This window comes from Phalacrocorax aristotelis, chromosome 17, assembly GCF_949628215.1.
Source record: "Phalacrocorax aristotelis chromosome 17, bGulAri2.1, whole genome shotgun sequence".
Lineage (NCBI taxonomy): Eukaryota > Metazoa > Chordata > Aves > Suliformes > Phalacrocoracidae > Phalacrocorax > Phalacrocorax aristotelis.
Window position 1 is genome coordinate 12,091,399 of NC_134292.1, and position 14,394 is coordinate 12,105,792.

At 51.3% G+C, this 14,394-nt stretch overlaps 1 protein-coding gene across 4 annotated transcripts in view; it reads right to left on the reverse strand.

Moving 5' to 3' along the window:
• Positions 1–6,908: 6,908 nt before the first annotated feature.
• The window catches only part of NR6A1 (nuclear receptor subfamily 6 group A member 1), a 98,158-nt gene continuing 90,672 nt past the window's right edge, over positions 6,909–14,394 (reverse strand). For all 4 annotated transcript variants that reach the window (XM_075112514.1, XM_075112515.1, XM_075112513.1 and 1 more), the window contains 3 exons: positions 14,167–14,288; positions 12,182–12,334; positions 6,909–11,160 (listed from right to left, as the gene is read on the reverse strand). In XM_075112514.1, coding sequence (XP_074968615.1) covers positions 11,072–11,160; positions 12,182–12,334; positions 14,167–14,288 — 364 coding nt within the window. In that variant the 3' untranslated portion in view covers positions 6,909–11,071. The remainder of the gene's footprint in view (positions 11,161–12,181; positions 12,335–14,166; positions 14,289–14,394) is intronic.

The following is a 14,394-nucleotide window of genomic DNA, read 5'->3' on the forward strand; positions in this document are numbered from 1 at the left end:
GCCAGATCTCGCTGCCTGCACTGCTGGCTGCCCGCAGTCCCTGACTCCGGGGCCCGTGCCGATAATGTGCGCGCGGCGAGGACTTTGGCGATAGCGTTCCTGATGACATTACCTTGTCCCCCACATTCTTCCGATGCCACGCACGCCTTCGCTCAGGGGCGCGGGCGGGCCCAGCGCACGGCGGCGTGCGCAGATGGTGTGCAGGCAGTGCTGGGAAGCGCTGGTGGTCTCCTCCCGGGGGGACTCATTGACATATCAGTCACATAGTTCTGCATAATTGGGACTTGGATGCAGCCTCTCTTTATGTTTCCTCTTGGCAGTTGCCAACAACATGAAGCACTCCTGGGTCAAAATGACAGCCTTTTGTTTACTATTCCTTCTTATGTGCCTCATTTTCTTCAAGGATAAAAGCTCTTTATAGGAATCCTTATTGTGATGAGGTTAGCAGAGAGAAAGATTTCTCTCCAGCTTTCTCTCTCTCTTTCACAGCTGATTAGCTGGGTCGGCCCGTGGGGACAGCGACGTGGAGCTCAAATCCAGCGCCCGCCTCGGGGTCCACCTGGCCACGAGCCACGTCTGCTCTGGCACTGTCCTACCCCGCTGGCCCCACCACCTCCGCAGCCCCGTGCAGGGCACCCAGGCCACCCCGCAGCACCACGGCACCGCTCCCCTCCAGCTCGCGGGGGGCTGCCGGCAGGGGGTCTCACCGGCCTGAGCAAAGCTACCAAGAAACCCAACCGCTCCCAGGAGCTTGGGCAGGAGCTTACCGGGAGCACACACGTCACAAGCACGCTGTTACCATCCTGGCCGTTATGGCCCATCCTCTGATGTCCGCAGCAGTGATCAACCCCGTCAGAAATGCTGAGAGCAATTCTTGCACCTGCGCGTGGCAAACCGAGATGTGAGACTCATGATGGTCCAGTAAAAGAAGACCCACCAGTCTACTGCACACAATGGACTGGTTTCCAGGTTTGAACTCCAGAGGGACAGAGACTGGGCAAGAGATGAGGAGAGATGTGAGAGCAATGGGTGACAAGATGGGAGAAGTTCAGGAAAGAGATGGGGCTGGTGATGGACATCAATGGAAACCCTTCCCCAGCCCGTGCCCAGCCCTGGCGGACACGCCACCGGCCCGTCCCAGCAGGTCCTTCACCCGTTGCTGGGCTGACACCACCACCGCAGGCGTGGTGACCCAGACTTACCTCGCAGCCCTGTCCTGGCTGGTGGCCGTGGGGTGACACTCCTGGGAACAGCAACTCTTTGCAAGAGGGAAGCAGCTTATCCTTGAAAGTTACTTTGCGAAGGTCAAGAGTGGGACTGTGACAGAGCAGCCTGACAAACGCTTCTCCCAAAGTCCTTGGGCCTGATAATGTATGTCCCATGCAATGTTGACACTAGTGATCCACCAAAGATCAGGTTAACAAGTTTGACGTTAGTGACAGTGTGATTTGTTCAGCGCTGGCTCTGAATTCATAGAGCGGCTGGCCTTCGGTGATAAACTATTGCACTGCGTGCATGAGGCTGTGGCAGTTGTCACCAGCCGGAGCACCGAGATGAAAAGGAAGCAGAGCTCTAATCAAAATACAGTGGTCAGTAGAGGCTAAGCTGAAAATTAAAATGTGCTGGTACTTTTCCCACTCTAGCCTTTCTTTCCAGGCAGCCATTTATGCCAGCGCGGGGCAAGGGGAGAGGCTGGTGCAGCTCCAGCAGCTCCTCTCGCTTGGTTTGAAGGTGTGGACAAACCCGTCGCCCCACGTGCACAAAGCATCCTCTGCCATCTCCCAGGGATCCCCGCCACTGCTGACCTTCAGGGCCCTCTTAGAGGGAATAAATCCAGGGTGGAGCAGCATCAGAGCCACTCAAGCTGCACTGTGGAGGAGGAGAGCCATGGTAAATAAGAAAAATTAACACAATAGAGAGGGCAGGAGACGTGAGAGCACTCGGCAGAAGAGCAGGGCAGCGCGGCTCATGCCAGGATTGAAGCGAGGGTGCGACAAACCCTCTGGAAGGGGGGAGGGTAGGAGGGGAGGGGAGTGGGGAGCTCAGGGGGAGACGGCCACCCTGCTGCGAGCAGCCTGGAAGGGGCAGAGGCAGCGCAGCCATGAGGACCGCGGAGACGCTGGGGGAGATGGAGCAGGTCTGGGGCCAGCATCAGCGGGGAGCTTTTCTGCAGAAACACCTACAGATGGGCTGCGGGAGCAGTGCCCCCTCCTGAACTAGGTCTTCTCCTCCCTCTGCTCACCACCCGCTCCCACGATGCCCTCGGAAGAGAACGTGCAGGGCCTGCGGGGCAGCACAAGGTCGTGATGTGCGGCTGGAAAAAGGATCCTTCCCAAAAGTGAGTTGTCCCGCTGCAAGCTCAGGACTAGACCTCAGGTGAAGTTGAACGTGTTCAGTGCTGATTTATGGTCCAGCACATTTATTGCATCCGCTGTGAGGGGTTATTGCAAGCACAGTGCTCCAGCTTGGGGGAAAGACCGCTTTGCCTGGCTGCAAATAACTGTCATGGGCCCAGGACAGGGCAGAGCACTGCCCCACTGGGTCCTTGGCTTGGCCTGAATTTTGAGACAGCTCTTCTGACCATCCCCTGCTCCCCAGATGAAAGCCCCTTTTTGAGTTTGAACAAGCTTGTCTCTGGAGTACAGATACTGGGCAATTTCCTAAGCACGAAAGCCCGTTGCAGGAGGACAGCCCTGCCCTTGCAGGGACCCCTCTGCTCCACGCAGGACCCAGAGCGACCCAGCCTCCCCTGTAAGCGCGGCCAGGGAAGGGCCGGGCTCTTCATCCACCCGTTCTGCCTAAGGAACCAGCCCCACCATGGGGTTGAGGGCAGAGACCCGGCAGCGCCACTCCTCGGCCTCCCAAACGGGCCGGCAGAGTGGGGCTTGGCTACCCCACGGCCGGGGTCACAGCGAAGGGGCAAGTGATGGAAAGAAAACACCCCAAAACCGGCCAGTGAAGGAAAGCAGACTCTCAGCCCACACCTCCCTGCCCTGGGGCTGGGGACAGGTTCTGCCCCACACAAAAACTCCTTATTACAACCCAGCAGCTCTGTGTTCAAACTCCATTGGTGATGAAATCCTTCAGCTCAGGAGAAATACAGGGAGGGCTCCATCCCTGTGTGCCAGAAGGCTGACACTTAACGGCTATTTCTTTGCCACAGAATCGCCCATTATTAAAATAAGTGGGGGAAAAAAAAATCTGAAACAGTTTTAAGCACAAGAGCTCCTAAGCATTAGAAAGGAAGACTTTCCATTTTTGTGAGTTTCGCAATGCAGAAAGCGCCGGCAGCCTCACGAGATGGAGCCGCGGAGCGCAGGGGCCGCTGCTCACTTGGAGCCACCTCTGTGGCAGCGCCGCATCTCCGAGTGGGTCTTAACGTGTGCTCTCTAATAGGTGCGGAAATGCAAATACAAAAAGTGCTTCTTAGTCTTTTGACATGCACCCACCTCAGTGACATGAGAGAATTAAATTATTTCTGCGGTTTCACTCCAGAGCACGCTGCTGGAGGGTTTCTGGTGTACTTGCTTGTTTGGATTATTCTTCCTACCTGTAGCAGCTGTCACCACACAGGTCTCCGGCTGCTGGTGCAAACCCTCCTCGTGCTGCACCACGGCCACGGGTGCCCATCCGAACCACCGCACGTTCTGGTCGTCCCACAGACAAGGAACCCCTGGGTGACAGCGCTGGCGAGGCCAGGCACCCCAGCGGGCACCCCGGGCTGCAACTGTGCAATGACCAAACGGAGGAAACCCATCCTCGTGCTTTCTCGCCTCGGCCTGGGCAGGGGAAGGGGACCACTGCGCGTCTGTGGCACACCAGGATCCAGAAGACCGTGCAAACCTTCACCCTTGCATTGCTCCTGCTCGTGCCCCCCCGGCAGCACAGGCCCCCCGGCCGACCCTGCCCTAGGCAGAGGCCGCTGCCAGTCTGCACTGCCCAGCACAGGGCTCATGCACCCGCCCGAGCCCCGAGCCACACCAACGGCACCAGCGCCTTCCCCAGACCCACGAACGATTCCAGCCCCGGCTGCTCCGCGGCAGGATGGTGTCAGGCAGGACAGTGCTGCAGCTGCCACCCACACCAGTGCTAGGCTCCGTCACCCTGATGACCGAGGGAGAACGTTGCTGAAGGGGGAAGGCGCAAGCGAAGAGCAGACACCACCGGTGCAGAACAATTCACATTTATTAGTTCATACAGCTAACACTTGCTAAACATGCGTTCAACACTTATTGGTCACATTTCCACAGGTAGTCAAGTCACAGAGCAGAGCAGCGGAGCAGGGGCAGGTCGGGCTGACACGGACCCGCGCCGGTCCCGCTGCGCGAGGGGGGCCGGCGGTGCCACGGCGCGCCTGAGACGTGCCGGCAGAAACATTCATTTGGTCATAGCGTAGTGACGGAAAGGCAGCTCCCGAGAGGCGCAGCATGGTGCCCGCTCCTCCTCGGGCGCTGCAGGGTGAGAGCGGCAGCGGCCGGCCATGCTCTCCTGCCCCAGCCCCGGCTGCGAGCGCGCCAGCGTTCACCGTGTGTCATGCCGAGGCAACATCCTGCTTCCCTGATTTATGCAAGGGATCGTGGGAAAAATGAAGTGTTTTACTGGGAGAAACCATCACCTGGAACATCAACGGAAGGACCCAAAGACCAACCCGTCTTGGAAACGTCCTGCAAACCTGCGATGGGCCGACACAAGTGCATGGCAGCAAACCGGCCCCGCTCCCTCGAGCTGCCCAGATCGCTTCCACCCAGGACGTATGTGCGAGGGCTACAAACGCAGCCTCTGCATCGCATCTGCACCTGGACAGAGCTGGAACTGGGCCTGTGGCTTCATGGGCACCAACAAAAACCAAACCGGCAAGAGCCACGTCCTGCCCCGCGCTGTGGGCAGGGGCTGCGCTCCGCTGGGAGGGACGCCGGAGCTCAGCCCTCCCCAGTGGATCGCAGACTCCTGTCTCTCATGGTGAGGGGACACACAGCTGCAGCCGCAGGGCACTGCCCACGCTGTGAACAGCAGCTCGGTGCAGCAGCGGCCGTGGCGGGGCACCGCCACGGCACATCGGCGCTGGGCAAGAGCAAGGCGTGCACAGCCCCGGCGTCTTCCCAGGGGGCCCGGGGGTCCAGGTGGGATGCAGAGTCAAAACCAACACCCCAGGTTGAGATGCTGTGGCAGTAACAGGAACCATGCCACAACCCATGGGAAGGGAAACAAAACTCCAGCTATCACACCCCCCCGTTCTTCACTGGCAACAACACTGGCAGTATTTTGTTTTTCACACAATCCCTTTGAGATGATAAACAGGATGTCACACGAGGTAGTTTTGTTATGGAAATTGAGTCAATAATGTTATCAACTATTACAAGACATTTTATAAATTGAAAGAAAACAATGAATCACAAAAGGCTTTGTTAAAGTTGATCGTCATCTGGTTTTAATTTCTGTTTCTTTTTGCCCTTGGGGGCATTTCTGCCACTGAACCACGTTGCTTCTTTCATAGACTTGTTACAGGTCAGCTGCACAGGAGCTCTTTTTCATTTTTTTTTTCCTAAGGGGAAGATACTGCCTGCATTGGCCTCCCCAGCTTCTTGCACAGCTGGTTTAAACTCAGATTTGCAGATCCCGGCCAGTTAGGCTGGCGGGAAGGCGGGTTTCAGCCCTGCAAGCTGCTGCTCACTGCTGGCACTGCCCGCAGCTGCATCGGGCTGGTCGGGGCCTTTCGGATACTCCTAGCAGCTGGCACTGAACTACGTTTACATGTCAGTACCTTTCTCAAGCAGTCTGAATGAATCTACAACCTCACCGATGCATTTATACTGACTGGAAATTAAAATGCTCTAATTCATAAGCAACAGAACACAGAGCACTGGGACTGGCTGCCAGGCCCTCTGCCTCATTGAGAAATTCCCAGTTTTCCCTTTTCCATGGGTGCTCAAGCACATTTAACACCAAAGGCAGTAGGATAAGGTATTTGCAAACCACTCCGAACGTGGAAATACAGACAAACTTCTCCCAGCCCTAGGAGCTGATGTGCCTTCAGCGAAAGCGTGAAGTCACCAAAACCGATGGTATTTTACCTTCACCATTTCCCCATCCAACAGCGCTGGCGGGAAGGAGGGCTGGGTGCCACAGGGCAGAGAGGAGGCAGGGCAGCTCCGGGGCTGGCGGGTCCTCCCCTCAGCCCTGACCAGTCCCTCCTTCCCAAAGCCCCTCGGACACCCGCGCCGCCCCGGGCTCAGCACCACGAGCCCCGTGGAGCAGAGCGGACCCACAGCTGCCAGCTCGTGCGAGGGCAAAGCAAGCTGCAGCTCCCCTCGCCACCACCTTGCGACAGCCCAAATGGCAACGTGCATCTTCGGGATGCTTTTCCCGTCAGACTGCCTCTAAGCCTTCAGTAGGCAAACTTCCCACAAGCCAAACCAGAAGTTTTTCCCCCAGAAAACTCCATATGGGGGCTTTATTCAGCTTTCAATGGGTCCTCCAAACAAGTCATGAAAGAAGCAACTGTTGCAACATCAAAACTAGGGTTTCTCTGGGTCACATTTTAAATACTTATCCCTGAGCTTCTGTGTATTGTGAACAACACACCGTGAACCCAGAGAAACACCACAGCTTGATACTGACATCCTATGTATTACCCTCGATTTACACATCTTCTACAACTTAAAAATTAGCTTCATACTTAAACTAGTTCCCCAAGTTTCCCCCTTTCTCCTGCCCTTTATGTGGCAGGGATGATTGCCGCTTATTATCCTGAGAAATACAGAAATAACAATATTTTCACAGACACCAAGCTTCAGAGCTTCAAATCAAAACCAAGAAAGAAGAAAGAATGAACGGTAAATAGCACATTCACAGGAGAATCTTTTTTTTGTTTGTTTTTAAAAATGTAGTAAAGATAAAAGAAATTCAAGTTTGTTTTTTTTTTTAAAAAAAGGTTGGTTTGAAGGACAAGACTTAAAATCCTTAACCTGAGGTGGCTGCGGTTCTGTGCAGATGCTTGAAGAGCGACGGGCAGGCGGATCCTGCCGTGTGCAGCAGAGAGAGGGATGGGCAGCGAGCGGCACTCGACGTGAGCTCAAGCCTTTGCACGGGCAACCGAGGGGCAGGGGCACGGCCACCCAGGGCTCCCCAGCGAGCCAGAGCAGCCCTGCTGAAACGCCGGAGGGCCCGGGAGCCCCGCTCGCCCTGCTGGCGCTGCTGGGTGTTACTGGGGCAGCAGCTTGCCGGCACAGCTCGCCCTGCAGCTGGCAATCCGACCGACCGCTTTGCGCTGATCGCTCTGAAAACACCGCGTTCCCCCTTTTGGTCTTTGCGCGGCGGGAGACGGCAAAAGCTCAGGATTGAAGAATTACAGAGAAATCCAGAGCTGCACGCCGATGACCCAAGGCAAGCAGCGCCTCTGTACAGCACTGCCAGCTGGCAGGCATGAGATGAGAAAGACAAACGCCCCGGCGTTATTAACAATTAGAAGGTAGCTAAGGCGTATGCAAAACAGCCGGAGAGTTACCTCCTGCTGCATCAATTTTGCCATGCCCAGAGTCCATCAGTTTAGATTGGCACCTGGCACCTCTGAGCATCCCGGTCGGCCCTCTCGAGGGGCCAGGCACGCCGAGGACAAGGACTCACTACTGACACACACAGTGCGTCAAGGCTCAGCTCACGGGGCAGAAGCCTGACCCAAAGGCAGGCAGTGGAAGAAAACCCAGTCGCTTTCAAAAAGCTTCTGTTCAGGTCCTGGGGTCTTGCCCCTCGAGCTGGGACTCAGCCCCATCAGCTGGCAGCAGCAATTTCTGCTCAGGTCTCGGTAGTGGGTGACGAGCTTCAAGCTGTAAAACAGCAGCTAGGATACCTCTGCAGCGTCCCTCTGAATATGTGAGCCTGAGCACTTCAAATTTATGTCCCAAATCTCTGTTCGGATTAAAAGTAACTCTTCAGCTTTCCATCTGCACAAATGCTATGAAGGAGAGGAGGGGGTCAGTCAGCCAATTTATCTTTCAAATAGGAGATAAAAATTGACTTGTCATGGCAGAAAATTCTACCAAAGACTATTATTGTTGATTGATTTCTCTATGACAGAAGGTCAGATAAGCAAGAGCAGATAGATACCAAAGATAATGAACTTCCCCCTACTAGCATTAAGCACAAATAAAATATGAGTCCCTGTAAACCGAATGTTACGTGAAGAATGGAACAAAAATTCCAACCTTTCCAGGGTGTCCTTCAAACCAAATTCACAAATACATCTAGTAACTGACCTAACGTCTCTACATCTCTAGCTACACTCCTACCTCCTCATAATACCTGAGTTTGCAATGCAACACATTCACTTTACCCTGTTTAAAAAATACAAGCCGTTAGAGGACTTGGTGCAGAAGATATTAAGAATGACTGTCCAGTGAGCTAGGTTCTGGTTCGGTACATTAGCATCTTCCTTACTTGTCAGTTTAGTAAGGCTTTTCTACTCCCTGCAACAAATGAGTTATTTGTTAATGGATGCTGCTGCCAATCAACCTTTGTAGCATTTGCTTTGTACAATAGAAAGTAGAAAATTCTTGTCCATTCATCATCATAAATGAATTTAGGTTTTTTGTTGTTGTTGGTACAGCATTAGTCTTGGGAGTCTATTTTGGATAAACGCAGAATACCTAATAGATTATTTTTGTTGGGTATTTGGCAATAGGATGACCACTTTTATGTACACTAATTAAAACAAACTCTTATTCATCAACAGATTATAATAATTCAGTAACTGCAGAATAAAATTACTCCTATGCAATTTTAACAATTCCTTGAGTGTATAAAACAGCAGGCCAGAAGATAACCCGTAATAAAAAGATCATATCGAGCTATTTGGAAATTAAACTTAAAAGCTGAGAAATACGTTCTAACTTACAAACAGATACACTAAAATCTTCCCATTTACACTTGAGGTATAGGCTGTATGCAGAAGGCTTTCCTGAGAAATACGCGCTTGTCTCATTTTACAGTCAGAAAGTAAATGAGATTTACGGAACCACCTTTGGATTATGAAGCCCCATCAAGCTGAACTGCTGCTGGGCCCAGCAGCTGTTACCCGTAACATCCTATTTAAATAATGAAAAATGAGCAGCTAGTGGACTTTTAGAAAAGGGCAACCACGGAGCCGGGAGATGCCCAAGCTGGGCTGCAAAGTGGGCGAGGCGCCTGGGTGCGCGGTCAGCCAGCGGCGGGTCTCCGAGGAGGGGTCCGACCGCGGCGGTCAGCACCCAGGAAGCGGCCCCGCTGCTCACTAACCGAGAGGCATGCAACGGAGGGAGCACCCGCTGGGTGAAGGGGAAGGAAAGACGACTTTGGTGAATGGGATTTTTCTCCTTTCACCGTCACATTCATCTCACAGCAGCTTCGGTACCTCTGAGCGGCACTCACCTTGTGCCACACAGCTGTCGTCAGGACAAGTCAAAAAGGTAGCAACTGGTCCCTCCTACCCTGAAGGAACAGAAGTTGTTTCCCAAAATATTTTTAAAACAGTACTCAAACATTTGTTGACAAACCCTCTTGCTACATAAACATCAGATTCATACCTAAGGACACAGGGAAGGAAATCCAGCCAGGGCGACACGGCTGCCTAGGAGAGTCTCCCAACATTCGTTCTGAATGAAGGGGAGGAGAACAAGAACATCTCATCCAACCTCCCCACCACCAGCACCACGAGCAGGAAACCATGAGGTTCCTTATGAGAATACCCAAGTTTATCTAAACACCAGCACTTGGCAAATACTCAGACAGCTAACCAGTTGTCATTAAACCAGTTCTCCATGCAGTGGAGTGGTGTGGAGGTTGCGAGATGGAAACTCCAAGCCTTGCAACACCTAGGACAGAACAGCTTACCAAGTACTGCGTTAATACCATTTTTCCTGGTAAGAAGGGATTCCACAAGCAGCAGAACAGTCCTGGCAGGGTATGACCATGGATCACGCATTCCCCGAGTCCAGCAGAGAAAGCTATGCCAGAGGACACTGGAGTCCCCTACCCCGTTAAACAGGTCTCATTTAACCACAGGGTACGTTAACTGTTCCCAGAAACAGGCTGCCTGGGATTGCTGCAATGCAGAAGCCTCGCCGGTGGTCAGATACCACCTTGGAGGAATACAGTAAAAGAGGCAATCCTGCCTCTTCTCTAAGTAGGTTTTTCCTGCTTTTGTGAACCTAAAATGGATGTTAAGGAAGTGATGAGAAATTACTTGCAGTTCTCTAGCAACAGGAGTACCTTTGTGTAATGCTAGGAGCCTGCTACAAACTGCAGCAACCCAATTTCAGTCGAAGGGAAAGGCGCGCAGCAATAGTGAGAGGCCAGCTGGTCAGGCCGGGGCTGGGGGCAGAGCCCACTCCTGCTGCTCCCAGGAGGGCACGGGAGCAGCGAGCCCCTCGCAGCTCGGGAGCGCCACGACCCCGCTGGGGCAGGACTCAACCGCAGGAGCTACCACCTGCACCTGAAAGCCGCCAGGGGAAAAGACACCCACTGGCTAGACAAACTCTTCCTTCTTCTCCACTCCCTGCCCTTTTTTTTAATTATTACTATATTTAAAGAAAAAAAGCTTGGCACTTCTCTAACACCCACTTCTCTGAAATCGCCCGTTCGGAATACTAACAGCTCTGTCGATGCGGTGAGGCCGTTTGCTCTCTACGACAAACGCTTTTGGATACAAATCATGGAAAGAGCAGTGCGCGAACAGCATCTTCTCCTTGAGGTAGTCTTAGTCATCTCAGTCCCCAGCCCCCAAAATAAAAAAGAACTAACCCTAACAAACACTGTAACATTAAACATCTTCACATTCTGTAAACCGCTGGAGAATGCATCTGCTGCATTCATACAGAACCATGTGCATCGTGTTGAAGATCATACATTCAACTCTGTCGTGAAATAAATATATAGGAAAAAGAGTAAAAAAACAAAAACAAACAAAAAAGATTCTTGCTACAATGGCAGGGACGCCCACCGCCCCGTCTCCTGCCTGGATCACGTTTGCCCCTCTCCCGAGGTGAGCCAGCTCCCTGCCTGAGGCACAGCGTAAGGCACCGGCCCGGCCGAGCTGGGCTTACTCTTTGCTCACACTCGTCTTGCAGGAATGTAGAACAGCCTTAAAAAGGAGAGGCAGCTGCTCCAGGGGGACATTCACCATTTTTCCTGGTAAGGGAAAAAAGAAAAAACAACAACCAGAATTAGCAGCCACTCCTGAATCAGATTTCAGAGACACCTAAGCCAGCCACGCTGGAGATGGTTTTACCTTGAACCTCTCAGAGAAACAGTTAATCATCCTACTGCTACATTAGACATTTGATATTCATTTGGACACAACAGGATTTATTATTTACTGAATTGAAAGCTAAATAAATGGGCAAAGTCAGATCAAAATGATTTCTCCACAATGGAGCAGTATTTATAGAAACTGGGAAAGACTAAATCTCGTCTCTCCTCAAACTCCCTTGTTGATCTCAATGAGTAAATTACGAGAGCTACTCTGTGATTATTATCTGGTTTGTTACAGGAGAGTCGGATGAAGCATACGGAGCCTTGACACAGGGAGGCAAGTATCTCCCTTTGCCATAACAGTCAGGAACAAACAATGTTTTAGTAACACCAGACCTTGTAGATCTAATTAGTGACACAACTGCATTTGGAAGTTCACCTGTGGATTTCAGAGGTCCAGACGAGCTGAAACCTGGGGTTACACTGCAGATCTGCCTGCCGCTCTGCTGATCACCTGCTCCTTAATTAAGTGGCATTTCAGACACCTCTATTTCTTTGAGATAACTACTCAAATCAGGATTACACTCTTAGAGACAAAATGCCTCTGAGATGGGACTGAAAGGAAGAAAATAAAAGGAGAACCTGACCGAAGTACTTAAAGGGCAGCAGGTCAGAGCCATGCACACCTTCTCGGGAGCAGGGGACTCGGGAGCGGGACGTAACGCCGTGTGTGCCAGCGTCACAGGGACGGCTCGCAAAGAGCCAGTCTGGCCGGGGGAGCCAGGGGTGACGGGAGATCACCTTAAAGGTGGGGGAGAAGCTTCGATGGAAAAAGGTCCCACACAAGTATCGCCCACCAAAGTTGACAGGAATTTCGCTGTTCTAAATCAATTTTCTTTTAAAAGCAAATTTCACAACTTGCACACGATCCCAGTGGGAGAAGAGGTCAAAAAGTTACCTGCAATATATCGTATCTCTGGCAAACACATCATTAAATCCGGAAAACGGTTTGGCTGGTGTGGGTATTTGTACTCTGTGAAGTCCTGGCAAACATACCAATACCGCTTATTCAGCTGCTCCAGTTGGGACGCGTTAGTCAGACCCCTGATGTCTGAAAGCGAATATGATTAGAGTAATGAAAACATGACGAAAACATCTTAGAAGAGCAGCAGCCTCACACTTACTGTCATTTCTTCAGGACAGACAGACTGATTGCTAAAACTCTAAGCTGGGCCCCTGCTCAGGGACTGGCTTCGAGTGCCCAGTTGGACAAATATTAAAATTCCCGTCTCCCCTCCTGGCGTGCCTGCACTGCGGATGCGTCTTTACACGCGTGTCTGGGTACAGGATTTCCTTCCATGGAAGACCAGGATGAGAACAGCTAATATCCTAAGCTGCTCATCTACAGAGCTCAACAGAGATAACAGCTCCAGCAACCTTAAATCCCCGCCTGCCTGGTGTAAAGCAGCTGTATGTCAAGGTTTAGTCCTCACAGCAGATTCAGCGTAATACTTCCTCAGACAGAAACATGTTGATTTTAGCTATATCATCTTGGCTGAGGAAAGCGCTCAACTCTATAATTCAAGGTATCATCATATTTCTCCCCATCTGCTTATGAATTATGTCATATGAGCTTTATAAACTTGTCAACTTCTTATTTTTAAATTTAGCTTTGCCAATGTCAGGCAACTTTCACAAAGGAAAAATGGACATTTCCAAGCTATCAAACTGGCAGGAAGTCCCGCTGCCACCGCTCGGCGTGATCAACGGCATCGGCACGCTGCTGGGGGTCCTGGGAAGGATCCAGCGCGGTGGAGCAAGGAAGCTGCAGACCCTCGGTGCAGACTCGGTATGTAAGACCATCTGACGGAAGAGGCATTTATCTACTGCCCAAAGGCTGACTTTTAAAAATAATTCTCAGGTATTTCACATAAAAAATTGCAAACTTCAACTAAAAATAAAAGAAGACAGGAAGTTAATGAAAATACATTTTGGAAAACAATGGAGACAGCTCAAGAAGTGCATTATCCAGTGTCAGGAAACTGCCCAGGGAAGCAAACCGGAACCTCAGCCCGGCACAGATTGAAGTGTCAGCACTATCTCCCGCTGGAAATGAGTGGGGGAGGAGAGCGCCTGCAGCACATTTTTACAGACTGCAACTATCTTTCACAGTACAAAAGACTTCGGGGACATTTATTTCCAAAATTACAGCTGAACACCATCCACTAAGCATTTGCCTCTCAACAGTTGTCTTCATTTACAATGTGAAGGAATGTCCTGCAAGGCCCCACAGATGCAACACCACAACAAACGACCGGGAAAGGGGATCCACAAGCCGTGGATTGAGCCAACGTTCAAGGGTGGAGACAGGGACAATCACTACTGAGGAACAAAACCAATCCATTCCGAACAATTTCAGCTCACTACAGTTGTTAGGAAATGACCAGGATCTTCTCTCATGTTGAAGAATTACTCTGCATGGATTTTGAAATGTCTAGGGTCTTGCAACAGCAAGCCAGCTTTAACGGGCTGGTTAATCACGTGAGGATTCAGTCCCTTCTCAGGCAGAATTCGTTGCCTTCGTATAAATACTTCATTCACAATTACTTTTCACTTTAAAGACCTAACATTAGGTATAGAATCTAAATAGTAAGAAGCCAACTAGGTGGCCTAAGTATATATCCTGAAGGTCAATATTTTAGAGTCAGAAAAGCTCTAAAAAAAGGGAGGATTTGTTTTACAAATTCACCCTTTAAAGGTATCCCACTGCGCAGGGTGTTTGGTCTGCACAATGGCAAACACATACAGAGAAGTTTCAGAGCTTGAGTCTCTGTGTGGGCCTCGGACCCCTCTCTCCCATTTCTCAACAGGGAAGCAAATACTGCTCACACTGTTTCAGAGAATTTCTCCAGTGGGACCGATACCTTCTCTTCATCGGCTCACCTTGATTTAGGAAGTTAATGGCTTTCATACACGCGTACTCCTCGTTGCTGACCTTCAACTGGTTAAATTTGCGAAAGAGGTAGATCAACCGCTCCATCACCTCCATCCCCTCTTCACTGAACCTGGCGGATAGAGATCACACATCACTGTACACAGGACACAGTCTGTACAATAAAGGCAAGAAGCTTATTAAAATAACTTCAGAGATTTTAACATCTTGCAAGAGAA